This window comes from Coccidioides immitis (genome assembly GCF_000149335.2).
Source record: "Coccidioides immitis RS genomic scaffold supercont3.3, whole genome shotgun sequence".
Lineage (NCBI taxonomy): Eukaryota > Fungi > Ascomycota > Eurotiomycetes > Onygenales > Onygenaceae > Coccidioides > Coccidioides immitis.
The window spans coordinates 3,674,365-3,694,552 of NW_004504308.1; the positions used below are offsets into that span (position 1 = coordinate 3,674,365).

Here is a 20,188-nt window from a genome sequence, read left to right on the forward strand (position 1 = left end):
AATTGAGTTTTGTGGATTTGCATGTGTTGGCTGATCCAAGCTTCGTCCGAGCTGTCTTTTGCTTTCGTTCTCCTCACAACCGACATTTGTTGGGAATTCGCCCCCGTCGACTCACTTTTCTCTGCCAGTCCCTCTAGCTAAGTCAATATGGCGAGAACTCATTCTGAGTCTTCTGACGACTTTGAGTTCATCGAGACCCCTGCTGCCCCCTGTCAGTCACCTTCGCCTGAGAATTGTGGAGTTCGGACCACGTCGGTGAGTTCTCCAAGGACAGTCCAACGATCCCCCAAGCTCAGTTGGGGGCACAGGCAACGATATCCCGCCCATTGGACTTTCTGGGCCTGAGATAAACACTGGAATGGCCTTAAAGAACCATTTCCGGTGCGCTAACTCGAATTCGTTAAACAGTATCCTGCGATTAAAAATGCACCTCTTCCCGCTGATGCTGCAGGGAGCGACAGCTTCTCCAACATCCTCCTAATTTCCCTTCTTGTTCTCGTTCCGTGGTACCTTGCCCGACAAGTTGGCGGTGGATTTTACACTACTATCTTCTTCGCTGTCTTCACCTCGATCCCCATTCTCATGGTCTTCTGGTCTGTCGCCTCATCAATTTCACCACGCAAGAACGAAAAGGCCAAGTATCCCGGTAGACCCGTAGAGCACTACCTTCATTTCCACAGCGAGCATGACCGAGCAAAATATCATGGCAAGAGCAAAATCCCCATGGAGACATTCCATGAGATGTATTTTGCTGGAAAGGTGGACTTTAAGGGCGACTGCCTTGAAGCCTTGGAATATAGACATGATTGGGCAGCGTTCAGGTTTACCTTGAGCTTGTACAAATTTTTCTTGACCGGAATGATGCCTGAGGTTATTATGCACACTCGCAGCCAAGGTACGGTTCATGTTGTCGATTCGATTGTGTGTGACATGAAGCTAATGATGGCCTTTTGGATCGTCTATAGATGAGGAACAGGTCCGTGGACATTACGATCGCGGAGACGACTTCTATGGCTGGTTCCTTGGCCCACGCATGATCTACACGTCTGGTCTCATCAGCGATATCAACAAAGAAGAGACCTTGGAACAGTTGCAGGATAACAAGTTGGCTGTGGTGTGTGAGAAAATTGGCCTCAAGCCGGGAGACACCATGCTCGACCTTGGCTGTGGTTGGGGAACTCTCGCCAAGTATGCTAGTGTTCATTACGGTGCTCATGTTACCGGTATCACTCTTGGGCGCAACCAGACCGCTTGGGGAAACAATGGCCTTCGGAAAGCCGGCATTGAAGAAGCTCAGAGCCGAATTGTTTGCTGTGACTATCGTGATGCCCCTGTCGTATCTGGCGGTTACAAGAAAATCACATGTCTCGAAATGGCCGAACATGTTGGTGTCCGCCACTTTGGATCATTCTTGTCCCAGGTCCACGACATGCTTGATGATGATGGTGTTTTCTTCCTTCAAATCGCAGGTCTTCGCAAGTCTTGGCAATATGAGGATTTAATCTGGGGTTTGTTTATGAACAAGTATATCTTCCCAGGTGCCGACGCCAGTACACCACTAGGATTCGTGGTCGATAAGCTCGAGGGAGCCGGTTTCGAGATCAAAGGCATCGATACCGTTGGCGTTCACTATTCTGCAACTCTGTGGAGATGGTACCGCAACTGGCTCGGAAACAGGGAAAAGGTTGAAGCCAAGTACGGCAAAAAATGGTTCAGGGTACGCTTCAGACCGGCCTTTAGCCCTCCTTCATTTATGATTCTTGGCTAACCGACAGTTTTAGATTTGGGAATTCTTCCTTGCCTACTCGACCATTATTTCGCGTCAAGGCAGCGCGACATGCTACCAGATTACCATGGTCAAGAACATCAATTCCACCCACCGCGTTGAAGGCATTCCAACCCAGTTCGGTCTCTCGGGAGCCCGTACTGCGGCCATCGAGAATGTTGGAAAGGGTACATTGCTCACTGCCAACGTTCCTGCTACCGAGAAACATTAGACGAACTTCACGCTGGTGAAAATACAGGTTAGATGGACTAGACTTCAAACTTAGACTTCAACTAATTTAAAGGACATTGAAGATGCAGGATGGCGGTGGGAGGAAAGCGAACATTCATTACGGTACATATGGTAGAAAAGAAGGGGGCAAGACGTGTTGACAAGGCATCATCGGATTCAAATCTGGCCTGCTATCTTTCTTTTTTTGTCATATTCGCAAAGGCCCACCGGGATGTTTTACTTTACTGTTCTGGTTTAACTTTTTGTTTTGAAAAATGGAGGGAATTCATAGTAATTCTAATATGGGCTTTCATGGGTATATAATCTCAATGCTTGTTATCTCTCTGGTGTTCTTCAATGGGTCAGCTTTGCGGTTCTGGTAGGCTGCATCCAGAGACAATGCCACCCTGGGTTGCCTGTCAGCTCCTTTCATCATAGAAGTAGGGATGAAGTTGAGACGCTGAACAGGAACACCAGATACCTCTGGGTTTTGTGTCACAAGGTTCCTGCATATATGCTCTCCTGAAGGACAACACCCTGGTGATCGCACACATTGTAATTATTCGAAGAATATGGCTTGGTACCCAATCATCCAGAATCTGCAATGCTAAGTTTGGCTTCTCAGAAACCATACACCTGGCTAGTTCCAGCACCTGGAGGTTGTTCGAGGTCATAGGAGTGCAAGGAGGCAGACATCATTGAAGATGGTTCGGGTGCTAATATCGCCAAGGAGATAGGAGAATGAGCTTTCGGAAGTGCAGGTATGTCCTACATACAATAATCGGCTGGCGGTTTGAAGCAATATCACCTTCGTTGGGTCCAGAAGTCTAGGTCTGGAACCGGTAGCCGGCGCGATTCCTCCGATGCGGAGGTGTCCCAACGGGGAGCCGTCTGTTCTTTGGTTGAAGCTCCAGGAACACGAAGCTAGCGCGCCAAGGCGGCGAAAACCAACCAACGGTAGCGGCCAAGATGCCGAGGTCTCTTCCCTCGACTCTCTGGCGGTCGCTTGCGCTGCGATTGAATCCGGGGATCCGATCGGTAAATCGCACCCCGTCGCCGGCTTTAAGAAATCCAGGTCCCTTACTTTTTCCCCTACTTCTCTTCTTCACTGTCACTGCTATTCTTATTCCTGCTGACATCCCAGCTTCCCCTGTTCTGCAGCTAACACCCCCCTCGAGCTGTAAAGGTTCCATACCTGGGGTCTCCCTTGCATCTTCCCCCGCATCTCTTCCCCCCGACTCCAATATCGCCATGCCGACCAAGTCCTTATATCCCACCGTGGACATTCCAAACGTCGACATCTGGACCCTCCTTTTTAACCGGAAGGATAGACAGTTTCCAGATAATAAGAGTACGTCTTCTGCCCCTTCGAAACCCCGCTTGCCTTGCCTCCGAGTTGGATCCCTAATATTTGTTTTCCCTGGGGAACAGTAATATACCAAGATGCCGAAACCGGCCGATCGTATACCTACGAGCAAGTTCGATCCACCGCTCTTGAATTTGGCACTGGTCTGAAAGCAAATTGGGAATGGAAAAAGGGCGATGTCCTTGCTGTGTTCTCTCCGAACAGCATCGATATCCCGCCGTTGACATGGGGCACCCACTGGGCTGGTGGCGTCGTTTCTCCCGCCAATCCGGCATATACCGCAGATGAACTAGCCTTCCAATTAAAGGGCACAAAAGCAAGAGTGTTGGCTACCCAGATGTCCTGCTTGTCGACTGCTATCGAGGCCGCAAAGCGGGTGGGTATCCCAGACGATCGAATTATCCTGATTGGCGACGAGAGACACCCAACTTCGAAATACAAACACTTCACAACCATTCAGAACATCTCCCGGTCTATTCGATATGCTAAAACCAAAGTTGACCCTGCCAAAGACCTTGCGTTCTTGGTCTACTCCTCGGGCACCACTGGTGTGCCCAAGGGCGTCATGCTATCGCATAAGAATATTGTAACGAATATTCATCAGCTCAAAGCCGGAGAAGAGGGAAATCTAACGTGGAATGGAGGCGCCGATGGATCAGGTGATAGATTATTGGCTTTTCTGCCATTCTACCATATTTACGGTATGTATTGTTTGCCAAGGCATTAGGGAAGAGTCACCGCTAACACCAGCCCTACAGGTTTGACCTGTCTCGTCCACAATGCTCTCTTCTCCGGGCTGCATCTAGTTGTCATGGCTAAATTCGACATCGAGCGGTGGTGTTCCCATGTCCAAAACTACCGGATCACTTTCTCCTACATTGTTCCTCCCGTCGTCCTCTTGCTCACGAAACACCCAGTTGTAGACAAGTATGACCTTTCTTCTCTCCGCATGATGAACAGCGGTGCTGCACCCCTCACACGCGAACTTGTCGAATCCACATATGCTCGCATTAAGTGCGGTATCAAACAAGGATACGGACTCAGCGAGACCAGCCCTACCACTCACACCGTGCCATGGTCAGACTGGAGGCGCCGCGCCGGCTCTGTCGGTAAACTCCTTCCAAATATGGAAGCTAAATACATGACTTCTCCGGAAGATGACTCCGAACCCCAGGAGGTACCCGTCGGCGAAGTCGGCGAGCTCTACATACGAGGACCTAACGTGTTCCTGGGGTACCTGGATAACCCTGCAGCTACTGCGGCCTGTGTTTCGCCAGACGGCTGGTTCCGTACCGGAGATGTTGGATACCAGGACTCAGAAGGCTTCTTCTACATCACCGATCGCGTGAAGGAACTGATCAAATACAAGGGATTCCAGGTCGCACCGGCAGAGCTCGAAGGTCTTCTTACAGATCACGAAGCGGTGTCTGACGCGGCCGTTATCGGTGTTGAAAGTGCAGAGCATGGCACCGAGGTTCCTCGAGCGTATATCGTGCCGAATCCCAAGATTATTCCGCCTGGACGACGCACCGCGGAGGAAGGAGAGAGGATCAGCCAATGGCTTCAGACACGAGTTGCTCCTTATAAGCGGCTACGTGGTGGAGTTCGATTTGTTGACGAAATCCCGAAGAGCGCAAGTGGGAAAATCTTGAGAAGGCTGTTGAAAGAGGAGGCTAAAAAGGAAGAAGCGATCGTCAAGGCAAAGTTGTAAAGGGCTTGCAGGCTATAATGCGAGCTTTTCAGGGACATAGAATTTCATGGATTGCAGTTGAGCGAACGATACTCCGTGCTCTATTTCAGTTATACTCCAGGTACTCTTACACACCCATTTGTTTCGTTGAACGTGGGACTCCTAAAAGCGACTCCAAAGCTTATGCCGTAGATATCTCCGGAGTATAAGCTAGAAAATTATCTGGATATACCTTCAAATACAAGGGATGTTGTAAGAATTGTTTCAGATTACTCAATTGGAGACTAGGCAAATACCGTAGAAAACGCAGCGAAGTCTCCCGTCAAAATACGGAGCAGTAAGTTGGTCACTCAATACTCCAGTCCGCAGGCGAAACAAGAGGCTTCCGCATGAGTGGAACCGTTGTCGTTCGCGTCGCGTTGCGTCTTTCGGGACGCGACTCGGTGACGTCTGACTAATCAACATTGGGATATGCAAACAATGCAAACACTGGTCTCGACGACGACAGACCATCATACCCAACCGTCAAACAGCGGCCAGAGACCACACACAGGTAGTGTGCGGCAGCTTTACATGCAGCTAGCCAGCCACCTTGGACAGATTGCCATTTCTAGCTTGACCCTACTTAGGAGCCGCTGAAAAGACGATGCCTATAGCTTGCGGCTCGCCACCATTGCCCAGCCCTATCTGGCTTTGGTACGTCGTGGGAACTCATCCGGTTCTCTTTTTTCGTCCATGGATGGGATACCACCTGGAACCGCAAACCCCCATTGAACAGTTTACTGGCATATCATGAGGCCCTCCGTATTTGGGTGTCCAAGAGCTCTCTAGTGCCCCGTGGGCAGTTTCATGTTTCTCCTGCCAGCTCCTGCTGTGCCTCATGATCTATTGTCCAGGATATATCAATTATATATCCCTAACGGTATACACGTTTTTAAGCGTGCTTTAGCCAGCTACTTGTCTACTCGTACGGGTTCTTGACCAGACGATAGACTCTAAGTGCATTGGTTTCGTATATTTTCCCTCGTTGATAAGAGATACCCATGGCTTTTGTAAACGAAGATGAGGTTCTTAAATTGGGCCAGTTCCCCCCCAACCCCCCCCCCCAAAAAAAAAAAAAAAAAAAAAAAAAAAAAAAAAAAAGGAAAAAGAAAAAGAAAAGAAAATTCCCTTCCCAAGTCCTGGATATAGGCAGTCGGAAAATGCCGTGCTTGTACCACATGCACTGCCAATTGCAGACAGGTGACTAGCAGGAACACATTTGATGTGAAATGTTGTTTTGGTTGTTAGTTAAATATGGATTATTCAGAATCTTCGCGTGCCAAAGCCCTCTTCCCACCTTCTCCTTACTCTCAACACTTTGTTTTCTTTTCAACAACCCAGATCGCCGCGGCGACCATCCAGGTTCCTTTACACCTTATCAGCCAATACCCCGCGGGGAGTGAGTTCCGAAGAGCTTCTTGAACTAGTTTTCTATTTCAGGCAAAAGGTATGATTTAACGCGTTATTCCTATCTTTGTTCATGATGCGCATGGATATCAGATCGAAGATGGAAGAGTCATAATCTCTGGCAACACTATATTAGAGACATAAAACAAACTGAGAACTCTCAATGCTAATGTCATAGTATGGACCAGGCCGCCTTTCATCCTTCTTGCCATTTTCGATGATGAGTAGTATAGCACAAGAGGGCGATGTCAAACCCCCTAAAGTCGATACTAGTGATCATTTGAATCCTCTACCATCCCATATTGGTTCTGATACCAAGGCAAAATGTGGAGATGAAACTCAAACGGCGGCCGGCCCAAGCAATGACGCTACTTCTGTTGATTTGTCCCATGAAAAACAGCCCAATACTGACAAGGGATTAAAAACTTCGAACGTCTTTGGCTATGAAAAAAGCAAACTTAAGAAGACTGGGTTTGCCTTCTCAATTTTCTTTTCGTGGTTTTCGAGGGCAAAGCCGCAGCCGAAGGAGAATGGACCGGAAGCCCCCGAAAAGGGAGCAGTCGAATCCGGTGCTGCGGAAAGCAATTTCAACCTCGTTAATATGCCTGTCGACATCATATTTGATATTGTTGACTACTTGGACCCTGCCGATCGCGAAATCCTTCGGTTTACTTGCAGGGCTTTTTACTATGGCCTCCCTGCTCTTAATTTTAAGCACGAGCATGATGGCCGTTGCATGTTAATCCAAGTCTTCCGTCGCCTATACGGTTCCTCTCTTATGCCGGATGTTCGCGAAGGACGCACTCTTCTCGATAATTCTGATGTAAAAGAAAAACTGAGTGATCATTGTGGTCTCTGCAGCATCACCTGGCCTCCCGGCTCTTGGGTCCATTGTCCTTTTCACAAACCTCTTGAATATGCTTCTCCCCCTCCTCTTTTCAGTTTCAAAAGGCCGTGGCACTATATGTGCCTCTCACATATCCGCTGGGCTTTTGCATTAAGAAAAGGCTTGACCCAAGAATCCTACCAGAAAATCATTGCTAAAGATGTCGAAAACGGCCGACTACCCCGTCGAGTACGTCGCTTCAGCCCTGTCTTCTCAACCTACATAGCTTCATGGAACGATTATCTGGCCAACGTCGAAAGCGTTCGATGGACTGATGGGACATACTTTGGGAGCGCAGGTAACCCAAATACTAACGGCCTTACGAAAAAGAAAGGCGCAAAACCTGACCCAGAGGTTATCAAGCTGCACTGCTGCGGCCACTGCCTTAATATTCTGCCAGAAAACAACCCAGAGAGAATGTGCGGGATGTGTGACTGTGGATACTGCAAACAGACTTCCATTGAAATGCTAAGGATTCCAAGAGATGATATGCGCACGAAATTCGTGCCCTTAGCCAAGGTTGATGAGAGTCATGTTGAGAAAATAAAGGCTGCAAAAAAGGCAGGGATCAAAAAGGAGCCTCTTTAAGCTGGAAAAACTGTCTTGTTTCTTTGGTTTTTTTTTTTTTTTTTTTTTTTTTTTTTTTGTTGGCTGGCAAAGGGACTGAAAGGAGATAGCTAAGGGGTGGTTTTTAAACTTCATAATAGGAATCTTATGAGCTGAAATGAACTCAAACTCAAGGAAAGTAATTTAGGGAACAGCTGCTGGCCTCTATCTTTTCTTTTTCCCTGTTTTCCAGCATTAAATTCTCCGCTCGCTTTTTTATCTTTTGTGTTCTTAGGCAAGAGATGCAACCTTCTCCTTGATTAAAGGGTTTCTAGATGCTAACTACAGAGTACTAAGTCCAAGCCTTGTTTTTAGGCCTCCTTACGTAGTATTTTCAAGAACCTAATCCCCCGATCATACTAGGAGAGAGAAAAGGTATCTGATATAGAAGCTCTCATATATATATGCATTCATAGGAAATAGGTAAAGGTCATTATTGTTTACCAAACAGTTTCAATATGTTAAGCAGTCCAAACAACAGCCGAAATGATCGCCAGTGTGTCCTTCATGGTGGGAGAGTTAAACCGGTATGTGTGTACGTGCGCAACGTCGTCGAGTATGCAAGAAACCATCAGCGCCGCCGAATTTCGAATGGCTTTTCGTTTCCCGAAACTCTGCAGTTCCGATCTGTTTTAGAAACAACCCGCTCTATCGTCTCGAGTACCCCTGCGTGCATCGAGTCGCTTCCACTGCCGTTTTCCTGTTCGCTGTTGCTTTACACGGGGCACTGCTTGCGAAGTGGAACCTCAGAGCACAAGGCGGGGGGTGGCTGAGTGTATTCATCGCAAAGCACGTTGCATTCCGTATTTTCGTGGGTGAAAACCAAAAACTCGTAGTTCTTGAATGGCAAGCGGAATTGCCTTGAATCGTCGCCCTCGAAGGCTTTGTATCCGGCCCGGCAGGCGCAATGGAAATGTTTCCCAGTGCTAATGCATGATGTAGTAGGGTGGCAGTTATTTTGGCCAGAGATCGGGTTGCATGTTGGGCAAACAGGAGGAGAGAGGGCAAGAGAAGTGGTTGCTAGGAGGAGGAGAGCACCGATAGCTTTGAAGGTATGCATCGTAATATTTGTTTGTTTGCAATACAGTCAGGTGTTTTATGGGAGAAATGGGTAGGTTAGCGAATGATTGTTTCGATGACCACGGGAATAAAAGAAAAAGAGGGATATCAGAAGGACTTTCAGCCCTTATATACGTTTCTTGAGGGGTATAATAGGCGAGAATCCAAAATTTGACTCTCAGTGCCGAAGAAAACTGCCCATGCTAGTCGACATGGATATCGGCCTGCTTGCTTCGGCGCTGGGTACCAATCCTAGAGCAGGAGGGGCAAGTCCGCGCGATGCATGGAATCCGGGAACCAGCTAAGGGAGAAAATACGGTGTAGAGAGGCTATGTCAATGCCTCTAAGGAGAAATCAAGTTCCTCACTGGGGAGCTATTCTTAGATGGAAGACATCTGCTAGCAATGAGCATGAACTCAACCTCCGGTGGCTCTCGGAACTGGATATAGCCTTAGAGAACCTCTTACTTGAAAAGTAAATTTTTCTCGGGTCTGACCGTTCGTCCGTAGCCAAGTGTCAAACCACCGCCAGCATGTTGAGAATTTCAGATCCAAAGCCACCGCACGCACTAAGAGCGAAGAAGGTGAATATGGCGCCGCAGAACAGAGGTCTCTCGCCAAAAAAGAACATGGAGTTGTAAAAGCGCCAATTACATCATTTTGCATGGTCTGCAACGTCGTGCGGAGTAACAGTTTCTCGTGGCCGAATACGACCAGTTACACTGCCGATGGCACCTGCAGGTTGACTTTGCAGCTGCGTGTCGGAGATTGGGTGCCAACCTTCTGCTTTGACCACCCGTACAATCAAGCAGTCGCCTTGCTGATGCGTGAGCTAACTTTCCCGGGGGAAGCTGTTATTTGCTAGGTTTCTCGCCCAATTGCTTCGTGCATGACTCTCGCTTATGGCAAATTCTGGACGTTGGCCACATCCGCTGCCGTACGTCGGAAGCTCGGCAACGGTCCATCAACAACAAGGTTGATGTTTGTTCCACAAGAGGTTTGATTGTAGTCATGTCAAAAAGTAACAAAGGAGCGGCTGGGGCCAGAGAAGTCAATTCAAGCAAGAGCGCATGATAGTTGTGGCAGATAACTAAGGCAAATCCTCACAAAGTATCTTTTAGTAGGCTAAAAAGCCTTTGACTCTCACCATATTTGAGAAATGCTTGGGAGTGTCCTCCGCAGTGATGCCTCTTCCGTCGAAAAGTTAAGTTCATCCACGTGTATTAGTCTGGAAACGAGCATGCCTAGAACCACGGAATTCAGCCCGGCTCATCACGAGGCCATCCAAACCGGGCTGGCAACCGACTCGATGCACAGAGCGGAGGAGTGCTCAGGCTCCTGTTGGGAGAGAGAGGCGAGCGGGCAAAAGTCACGATACGATGAATGTCTCAACGCCGCAGAAGCTGCGTGGGGGGAAGTCAAAACAAGCTCAGCTGGGCTAACTATAATGGGAGTAGCGCATTAACTCCAGCCACTCCCGTAATCCTGCTAAATTTAGAAAAGTCTCCGCATCCTGTCGTTCAGCCAACCAGCATCGGAAATCTGACCATCTCCGGCCGGTGAGTGGCCAGCAGGGTTTGGCTTTCGATTGAGTTTGGTGGGTCCAAGGATCTCGGCGGGTTTTGCTGAAAGCGACCTGAAGGTCATGATGTCGTTCAAAGCTACCAGGATGCCCTTGTGAGGGTCAAAACGCTCCACGTTCAGCTCACGGCCCATGTTATGCGTCATATGGAAGGAGAATTCAGGTGAAATCCAGAGGACGAGTTCAAACTTCAACAACGAAAATAAAAATAATGTCAAGACACACACTGCCATGCAATGGTATGAAATCCCTGCAACATGACTCCAGCACTCCAAATTATGGACCATCCAAGCGAAAAGGTGGGATATACTCAATTCTTTTTCGACAAAAGAATCTTGACTTTACATATCCATATCATCGTCTTCAGCTCCTTCAATGAACACGAGCTTCGACCCGTTTCCGGTGACTTGCCAAACCTAGAAAATGACGTGTCAGCTGGGAATCTGCAATTGCGAGTCTATCCGAGAATATCGGCTGGTTGAGATCGCAACGAGCTTGTAATTGGAGATGAAGGCCATCACTCGAGGCGACTTACATATAGACCGGCATATTCATCGATGGCCTCACTCAGCTGGTCCTCCGTGAATCCCTTTGCCAATACTCTCTCTCTGATCTTTCTTATGCTCAACTCTCCATCTCCTCCATCACCAGCAGCAGCCGCACCGCTCTCCCGCATACCTCGGATCAAATTGTAGATCTTACTGGTCGGGGTCTGGTCTGCAACGCCCTGATTATCCATATACAGGCTAGATTTGCTAACTTCAACGAGGCGGAGAGCCTCGTCCACGTCCTCTATAATGACTTGGTTGCTGAAACGTAGACGAGCCAGAGCCTGAGAAAGGCGCAAAACACCAAGCAACGTTCGAGGAGTGGTGTGTGAAAATTGCTTTTTACTCCCTTCCTCTGATTTTTGATCTTGTCGGAGACGGACATAAGAACCCACCATATAGTTAGAGACTTGCTTCGGAACGGTGGGGCGGAAAGTTCGAGCTTTGGCGATATACTGTCGTACTTCATTGGGGGTAAATATTACTTCATTCTCCTCATTTTCAGGGTGTTTGTTGTGCATGTGCACATATGTGACGTGGTGAGCGAGCTCTTCATCTGCATCACGAGAGGGTGTGTCGAGCATTAAGAATAGGACGTCGAAACGGGATAGAAGGGCGGCTGGAAGATTGATGTTTTCTACTGGCGATACTCGAGGATTATAGCGTCCGTATAACGGGTTAGCTGCTGCTAGGATGGATGTACGGGCGTTAAGAGTTGTCGATATTCCTGCCTTGGATATAGATATTGTCTGTTGTTCCATTACTTCGTGGATCGCTGTCCTGTCGCCGTCGTCCATTTTATCGAATTCATCGATACAGCAAATACCATTGTCTGCGAGAACCAAAGCGCCACCCTCAAGAACCATCTCGTCCGTGACGGGATCGCGCATGACTGCCGCAGTAAGACCTACGCCACTGCTTCCACGACCTGTGGTGTACACACCACGCGGCGCAACTTTGGCAATATACTTGAGTAATTGTGACTTGGCCACACCGGGGTCACCCATCAAACAGATATTTATATCGCCACGGATCCGCATGCCGTCGCCCATTTCCTTCGTAACGCCTCCAATCAAAAGCAAAAGTAATGCCTTCTTCACGTCCAAATGGCCGTAAATCTCAGGGGCAATCGAACGTGACAAATATTCATACATATTACCGGAATGTATATGTTGTTCTATCCGGCGCAATGTACGAGGATCCATTTGCAGATTCTCGTATGCCTTCTTGTGTTGCGTAATATGCTGTGCCTCTAAATATGTGTCAGTTAAGAGGCCAGCACGGATAGCTCTGAATCCCGTGTAAGGTGTCGGAAGGAAGATGCCAGCAATATCTACTACGTCACCGGGGTTTAATTGCCGGGCCAGGCTTCCTAGGCAATGCACAGTAAGCGTCCGAGGAATATGTCCAACAGGAACTTGGTCCGCCATTTCTTGAATTTTGACCTCTTGAAACGGAATAAACTTCGATGCTCGAGTGGACATAAATAATTGACCTTTTGACTGGTTTTTCGTACATTCCTCGGAAGGACATTCTTGAAGGGGCATGAACTGTTTTGTGGTAACCGGCTGGAAAACCTCCGATCCGCAACGATCGCACGAGTAAGCGTTGATTTTAACAGAAGGCTTAACGTCCGACACTCGAGTCGTTATACCTCGAACGGTGATTAACTTTCCCAGATGCTCTCCCTTGACGTTTCGTACCGCCAATGCTTTGGAACTTCGCTCACTGCTAGAACCAGAAGGTGTCCGGGGTTTAATATTCAGCGTATACCGTCGGGTCAGTTCAGGCGGAAATATCGATGGGGGCATTCCGACGTCGATGTTAGCCTCAGCTGCCAATGACATCGTCTCGTTTCGTTTTTCACGCTGTGACATGATGATATCAAGAACGTCATCTTTGAATCTGCACCTCACGAGTTAAACCAGCTAGTACGTATTACTACATGTTGATACTCACGACACTTCTCGCGTTTCCTTAGGCATCACTTCGTCAACGACATCGGAAAACACGTCAATATAGCGTTTCGCATTGTTCTCGACACTTTCAACGAGGTCGGAATGAACTCCATCAGGTAGCGTTTTGACAAACTGGCAATAATGGTGAGTCGTAAACTCCACAACCGTCCCCTGAGAAGGATTGTCATACCGTATCCAAATCATCGAGCTCAATGACAATGTTGCTCTTCACCCGGTCGGCTACATCTTGCAGGATTTGCATGTATTTCGATTTAGGCTCTTTTCTTTGCTTTGCTGCTGTTCGTCTAGTTCGCGCATTGCCGTCAATCTCATCCATAAGCTCGTCATCATCGCTCAAGTCGTCTTCATCGATGTGCAGACCCTCAATTGCCTCGGTAGCCGCAGATTCAGACGCAGACTCCAACGTCTTAAAGTGTTCAAGGAAATCTTTTAAAACTTCCTTCTGCTCCGAATACTTCACCGGGGCCTTAAATTGGAGGAGCGCCATGCCGCAAGCTCGGGATCGACTGCTTTGTAGCTGCGGAGAATCGCGCTATAACCAAAGGCGCTCTCAAAAAAATAAAGGCCAATTGAGGGGAAATTGCGATACGAAGCCACGAACGTTGGTGATTGATAACTCTCTGTTTGTCGTGGTCACGTAGCTTTAAAAATTCATCGAAGGAGTGAGAGGCAGCCGTCCAGCCTTGGGCCAGAACGGGAGACTGGCGCCAGAAAAAGAAATGCACTTCTGGTCGCGTAATTTACGCGTCTCGAGCGGCGCGTTTGACGATTTCCGGATTGAGTTTAGTGGCTCCGGAACGGAACATCCCTCGGTACGAGCATCCCCGCGGAATAACTTTAAGTTCGGATATCCGAGATCACAGGCAGAGGTTGGATAGTTAGCCCCGACAGCTGCTCCAAGGACAGGAAGGCCTGCTCCATCCTGTTCACATCCTCAGGGAGGCGTTGCTACTCACTGAAAACATTTTCAAGTGCATCTCCCACTTTCCTGTCACTCAGAATGGCCCCGAGCAATCGGAAATCAGCCACAACGGCCGAGGTAGTTCTCGTGCCACTCAAGAACTGTCTCGTCAACCTTCCGCCATCCCTGGTCTCTCTTCTGGTCAATGCTAATACAGTAAGTAGCGGCTGCAGTTTTTAAGCTTGGAACATACATAGAATGCTAACGTTGCTCCTTAGCCCGCCCAAAATGTCATCGTTGAATTGCAGTACCGAGCTTCCTCGCCGGGTTCCAGTTCGCCTGGGACCGCTTCGTCACAGAGATATGCATATACTGGATGGACAGGAATGCCGAGTAAACGAAAGCTAAACCCCGTCATTGGCAAAAATAGCATGAATAGTTCCCGAGGGGTGTCTAGGGATCAAGAAATTACCGTAGTCGAGATCGATTCTATCTTCGGAAGAGTGCTAGGGCTGAATGATGGTCAAAAGGTGTGTATGTTATTGCAGATGTCGCATACGTATGGTATTGACGGAGACGTTTTAGGTTGGCCTGCTTTTACATATTGATCCACCAGTAGCTCATACAATCAATATCGAACCGTTAACCCCAACAGATTGGGAAAGTAAGTCGAGTGTCATAAGCGCATTGCCATAGCCAGATGATCCTAACAACCACCTCCACAGTTATTGAGCTTCATGCCAACTTTCTGGAGCTGAATCTCCTTTCCCAAATCCGCGCTCTTCCAAATCCTTCCTACAGCACCGCGCCATCTGGGCAAGCCGAGAAGGCCCATCCTCTCACCCTACACCTCTCCCCAACCTCAACGGCAAACATTATAATTACATCACTAACTCCTGCCGCACCTTCTTCTTCTCCGTTTGCCAAAATAGCGCCTGATGCTGAAGTTATCGTCGCCCCGAAGGTGCGCCCTAAGTCTGCAAGACCCACTCGTGGAGAGAACCGCAGCGTTGCAAGCACCGGCCGGAAAAGTATTGGAGGACGCAGCAGTAGTAGTACTGTTCGGCCAAAAAGTCGAGATTCTGAATCCTCGTCCCGAGGAGCTGTGTACCTCCGCGGCGTTGATAGAGGGTTGGCATCGAATTGGTTCAACGAAGAAGTAGGAGAAAGCAGCAACGAAGGGCTCAAAGTATGGATCCATCGTGATGTTCTTGCAAAATATGAGCTACGAGGAGCGGCGTATGTGTGTGTGTCAGTCGTTCGTCCTGCCGGTTTATTACCGCCGGTTGACCCCCAGCAACAAATCCAGCAGAAGGAACAAGAGTCTGCAGAGGCCGGCGAGATTACAAGAAAGGTTATAGCAAAGGTTTATCCTTGGGACGAAAGTCCTGACTTTAGCCATGCCGCACTATCTTCTGTGCTATGCTCCACTCTTGGTTCAGATGATATGGTAGGAGGAGTCATTCGAATTGAGGCTGCGCCATCTCAAAGACCTTCGATTAAATCCGTGAAAATATTTCCCTTCAGTGTTGACGCTTCAAAGAAGAAAGAAGGCCTTAAATTTGGAGGGGAATCTGCAGCCTATAAAGAAGCTTTGGTTGAACGAGTAAAGGCCGTATACGGTGACCCAAGTTCAGATGTCGGAATCCTAGGAGGGCCGATAACAGACGGTATGATTCTACCGACATTGGAAGACAAAACTAGATCTCTCGATTTCGAAGAAGCAATGATTCGTTTTGACCCTCCTCCAAGCACATCTGCCGACGGCAAAGCCACGATTGGGTGGGTTCTGGGCTCGGACTCAGGATTCACTCTTGAAATTCAACCGGCAATCGGAAAACCAATGGAGACGAGTCTCGTATCAGTTCCAGTTGACGAGAGGGTGCCGAAAGAGATACCAGAAATGGTCGGCATCGACTCCGTCATTAATAATTGCATGTCAAACCTGACACGTTCGTCATCAATTCTCGTAACCGGAGGCTTGGGTTCTGGGAAGACCTCGCTCTGTTACGTTTTGGGGCGACAATTACAGGAGGATTATCTGTTTAACGTTTCCTACTTCCCCTGCCGGAAGCTAGTTACAGACGAAACACGCATTTCGATGATCAAAGATACCCTGCACCGGTTGTTCTTGTCTGCTTCTTGGTGTGCAAGGCTTGGTGGTCGATCGATTGTCATTCTAGACGATATTGACAAGCTTTGCCCTGTTGAAACTGAACTTCAGGTCGGGGGAGAGAACGGTCGAAGTCGGCAAGTCAGTGAAATCTTTTGCTCCATTGTCCGAGAATTTTGCTCCGCCAACTCTCCAGTTGTCCTCTTGGCTACAGCGCAATCCAAAGAGTCATTGAACAATGTCATTATAGGTGGTCATGTTGTTCGAGAAATTGTGAGCCTAAAGGCTCCAGATAAAGAAGGAAGAAGAAGAGTTCTGGAGAAGTTGACAAGTGAAGACAAGCCGCCTGGAACCATTCCCAACAAAATTAATGGCTATTCTCATAGTCGCAAACCGTCCTCCCAGGATTCTTGGTTGGATCCTTCTAACCCGGCAACTAGGCCTGGCTCTGCAGACAAAGAGGATGGTTTTATTTTGAGCCGTGATATAGATTTTCTTGATTTAGCGGGCAAAACAGACGGTTATATGCCTGGGGACCTTGTTCTCCTTGTCTCCCGCGCAAGAAACGAAGCATTAATTCGCACGGTCCAGGATTTTACATCTTCCTCCTCAGCTATCACTCTTGGAACGGAAGACTTTGAGAAGGCCTTGAAAGGCTTCACTCCCGCTTCACTTCGCAATGTTACTCTAACCTCTTCCTCCACGACCTTTGCGGCTATCGGAGGCCTGCATGGCACTAGGAAGACTCTTCTCGAGACACTCCAATATCCAACTAAATATGCGCCTATATTTGCTCAGTGCCCCCTTCGTTTGCGGTCTGGCCTCCTGCTGTATGGATTTCCCGGGTGTGGGAAGACGCTTCTTGCAAGTGCCGTCGCTGGAGAATGTGGTCTCAACTTTATAAGCGTGAAAGGCCCTGAAATCCTCAACAAGTACATTGGCGCAAGTGAAAAGAGCGTTCGAGATTTATTCGAGAGAGCAGAGGCGGCCCGACCATGTATTCTCTTCTTTGATGAGTTCGACAGTATTGCACCAAAGCGTGGCCACGATTCCACAGGTGTAACCGATCGGGTTGTCAACCAGCTTCTTACTCAGATGGATGGTGCAGAAGGCTTATCGGGAGTCTATGTTCTTGCTGCGACGTCGCGCCCGGATCTAATTGACCCGGCGTTACTCCGTCCTGGTCGTCTTGATAAATCACTTCTCTGCGATATGCCCAATCACGATGACAGAGTGGATATTATAACGACGTTGGCGAAGAAATTGAAGCTTAGTGACGAGGTTATGGAACGTATTGGCACCATAGCCGATCGGACGGAAGGATATTCTGGCGCCGATCTTCAAGCTGTTGTGTACAATGCACACCTGGAAGCCATTCACGACGCATTGGGCGACAGATCCTCAGACAAACCGCAGTCCAAATCTACGCCGATGCCGAACGGTGTGGATGAAGCCGGTGGCAACCAAAAGGCAGTCAAAACTTTTATTCAATTCCTGTATGATCCAGATGAGCACGCTCTCGCCACCTCAGCCGGACGGGGCCGTGCTTCGGCAACGGCACCTTGCCTAAGCCCACCTGCGGTCATCGCGGCAAAATTAGAGGCGTTAAAGAATATTAGACGACGACAGCGGGAAATAGAGCGCGGCCTCTCATCCGATATGTCAGCCGAGGACACGGTTAATGGCGCTGACCCCGTGTCGGATAATGACAAGGATGGCAGCAATGAAATCCATATTGAGTGGGTGCATATCGAGCGCTCATTGGAGACTACACGGTGCTCTATTAGTGATGTTGAGAGGAAAAGATTAAATGCCATTTATCGTGAGTTCATTGAGGGACGCAATGGGGAGATGCCAACTGGCGAAGGGGCAAGGGAAATCGGGGGAAGAACAAGTTTGATGTAAACCAGTTCACTGTTTTCATCTTGCTCTTCTTGTACTTTCCAATTTGAATACCTGTGTCTATTCATGGCAGCATTCATGTTAAAGATTTGGAGGCACCTTGTTTATTGCATACCCCTTATTCATTGCACCTTGTTTACACTTGGCTGCGCAGCATCTATATTTATTTATTTATTTTATTTTTCAGCTGTATTATTCTTCTTGTTTATATAGATAGCGATATTATTCTAAATCATAAGTGCTTTGGGTTTTGTGGGTTGTTTCCAAATCCAAAATAGAACACAAAAAATGATACATTCTAATCTAGAGATACATGCTGTGTTGTTACATGTCACAAATATACACACCCAATGCAAAAGGAAAGGTTTCACCCAATTAACCTATTGCTGTGAAGCCTTCAGGAAGTCACACTTCTGCCAGACAATACCAACGTAAGTGCGAGGGCTGTCTCATAAATTCATTCAAGCTACCGGCATAACCCTCATTCTCTTCCCCATTCTCTCCAGCTCCCCAATCACTCCACCCCCGGATAGACCCCATTTCTCAGCAACCAAGCTCTCTGTGATCCGCTCGCGCATGATGCCAGAAAGTGCGTAGTACTCCAACAGACCCCTCGTCTCGTCTTTGCTTAGTCCACCTAAGTTCACAAGCCCCAGTCCTTTCGCTTCGTTAAAGAATGAACTCACACGTGCATCCAATTTTTCGTACGGTCCAGGGAGGGGGAAGCCGGAAGACGTAGGGTTGACCCCGGAACAGCGGGCGGACAGTTGTTTGATACCGAGGTCGAAGGTGTGGATGGCGGGGTTGTTTGAGGTAGATGTGGCATAGAGAACAAGACCGCCGTTAGGCATAGAAATGGCAGGGGATGAAGCAAGAGAAAGGAAATGATTGACAAAGGTGAGATCGTGAGCATGTATGGGTTCATATTCCGCGTTGGAATATTTCGTGTCTTGCATCCAGTGCGAAATGCCGTCTATCGTAATCAGGACTGGTGGACGAAGTGCGAAAGGTTTGAAGCCTTCGGCAGCCTCGGCCGGTTTTGTTACTGTGAGTTCGGACCAGAGTGCTTGGAAGGCAGGCCAAGCAAGCTCAGCTTGCTGAGACCCAGTGGTAGCAAGTTCGAGAAGAGACATGTTAGGGTGGAAGACCGATGCTAGCTGCGAATGTTGGCGGGAAATAAAAAGCTTCGAGAGCACATCTTTATTGGCCTGGGCTATTCTCTCCAACAATTGAGCAGCCGCATTCTTCTGCACGTATTGGGTCGGATTTGATCCTGGCAGCGGTGCGTACGCCGTAGTTCCATTGACAAGGTCGCGTGCTGGTTTTGTAAATAAGCAGATTGTTCAGATAGCCACAAAAATAGTCAAGGGTTTAAATCTTACCATCAGGCACGCTCATGACAACCCATTTATCCAACAACCCCATTGTCATTGCCTGCAACAAATGGACGCTTTTTCCGGCAAATCTATCACCGGTAACAAGCTTTGCTGCTGCTTTCCCCTTTTCTTTCTCCCGAATTTCAGCCATCAAGCTCGCCAACTCCAGCGTCTGCCTCCTCATTAACGTGCCAGGCCGTCGAAACATTCCCCATCCTTGCGATGTCTTAAACGCTTGCAACGCTCTCAGATTATCTATCAAGGACATGGGAACGCCCACAACCTGTCCTTGTAATTTTGCATCAACCATATTCTCCACCGAGAGGTCCTGTAGCCCGGTAACTTCGAGCGCATTCGCGTTACTAAGAACCAGGCGATGGGTATGAGCTTTCCGCTCCGCTGGCGATTCTCGCGCTGGTTTAATAGCTGTACTCCTCTTTTTCACTCGGGCAGAACGCGCTTCACGGAATTTTGGGCCGGCATCTTGACTTCGGGACTTTTTGGGCGGAAGGGCATATGTGAAAGCGGTGGAATGAAATGGTGCTGTCGCGGCAGCTCGGGGTATCGCGGTCACTGGAAGAAGGGATTTGGGGGAGGGACGGAGCTTCGAGAAGCAACCCCAACAAAAGGAGGACGCCATTGTGTTTCGTGAGAACCGACGTGCGCAATTGCCGGTCACAATGGGGTAAATTGCGTCTTCGGGTCTGATCTTTTTAGGATTTGAAGATGAACATTT

General features: G+C 48.4%; 7 protein-coding genes across 7 annotated transcripts; 5 read left to right on the forward strand and 2 right to left on the reverse strand.

Annotated features, from left to right (window-relative positions):
* The first annotated feature begins 92 nt into the window (after nucleotides 1–92).
* CIMG_07553 (cyclopropane-fatty-acyl-phospholipid synthase) lies at nucleotides 93–2,344 on the forward strand. Its single transcript, XM_001240389.2, has 4 exons — nucleotides 93–255; nucleotides 409–895; nucleotides 966–1,717; nucleotides 1,782–2,344. Exons 1-4 carry the CDS (start codon nucleotides 148–150, stop codon nucleotides 1,995–1,997), a joined length of 1,563 nt encoding a protein of 520 aa, XP_001240390.1. The 5' UTR covers nucleotides 93–147; the 3' UTR covers nucleotides 1,998–2,344.
* Nucleotides 2,345–3,111: 767 nt separating this feature from the next.
* CIMG_07552 (phenylacetyl-CoA ligase) lies at nucleotides 3,112–5,318 on the forward strand. Its single transcript, XM_001240388.2, has 3 exons — nucleotides 3,112–3,347; nucleotides 3,428–4,063; nucleotides 4,121–5,318. Exons 1-3 carry the CDS (start codon nucleotides 3,248–3,250, stop codon nucleotides 5,071–5,073), a joined length of 1,689 nt encoding a protein of 562 aa, XP_001240389.2. The 5' UTR covers nucleotides 3,112–3,247; the 3' UTR covers nucleotides 5,074–5,318.
* A 1,030-nt stretch (nucleotides 5,319–6,348) lies between these two features.
* CIMG_07551 (uncharacterized protein) lies at nucleotides 6,349–7,975 on the forward strand (the record flags this gene model as incomplete). Its single annotated transcript, XM_001240387.2, has 2 exons — nucleotides 6,349–6,493; nucleotides 6,690–7,975. 2 exons carry the CDS (start codon nucleotides 6,349–6,351, stop codon nucleotides 7,973–7,975), a joined length of 1,431 nt encoding a protein of 476 aa, XP_001240388.2.
* Nucleotides 7,976–8,384: 409 nt separating this feature from the next.
* On the forward strand, nucleotides 8,385–9,319 carry CIMG_13327 (uncharacterized protein). The gene has a single exon (XM_001240386.2). It carries the CDS (start codon nucleotides 8,523–8,525, stop codon nucleotides 8,856–8,858), a length of 336 nt encoding a protein of 111 aa, XP_001240387.2. The 5' UTR covers nucleotides 8,385–8,522; the 3' UTR covers nucleotides 8,859–9,319.
* Nucleotides 9,320–10,921: 1,602 nt separating this feature from the next.
* CIMG_07549 (DNA replication licensing factor CDC47) lies at nucleotides 10,922–13,862 on the reverse strand. Its single transcript, XM_001240385.2, has 4 exons — nucleotides 13,330–13,862; nucleotides 13,141–13,271; nucleotides 11,169–13,086; nucleotides 10,922–11,049 (listed from the first exon to the last, which is right to left on the reverse strand). Exons 1-4 carry the CDS (start codon nucleotides 13,645–13,647, stop codon nucleotides 10,975–10,977), a joined length of 2,442 nt encoding a protein of 813 aa, XP_001240386.1. The 5' UTR covers nucleotides 13,648–13,862; the 3' UTR covers nucleotides 10,922–10,974.
* A 189-nt stretch (nucleotides 13,863–14,051) lies between these two features.
* CIMG_07548 (peroxisome biosynthesis protein) lies at nucleotides 14,052–18,079 on the forward strand (the record flags this gene model as incomplete). The annotated part of the gene is made up of 4 exons (XM_001240384.2): nucleotides 14,052–14,277; nucleotides 14,340–14,591; nucleotides 14,647–14,725; nucleotides 14,787–18,079. Exons 1-4 carry the CDS (start codon nucleotides 14,161–14,163, stop codon nucleotides 18,077–18,079), a joined length of 3,741 nt encoding a protein of 1,246 aa, XP_001240385.1. The 5' UTR covers nucleotides 14,052–14,160.
* On the reverse strand, nucleotides 17,222–20,150 carry CIMG_07547 (mitochondrial ribosomal protein DAP3). Its single transcript, XM_001240383.2, has 2 exons — nucleotides 19,459–20,150; nucleotides 17,222–19,394 (listed from the first exon to the last, which is right to left on the reverse strand). The coding sequence occupies exons 1-2, from the start codon at nucleotides 20,090–20,092 to the stop codon at nucleotides 18,538–18,540; spliced, it is 1,491 nt and encodes a 496-aa protein (XP_001240384.1). The 5' UTR covers nucleotides 20,093–20,150; the 3' UTR covers nucleotides 17,222–18,537.
* Nucleotides 20,151–20,188: the final 38 nt, after the last annotated feature.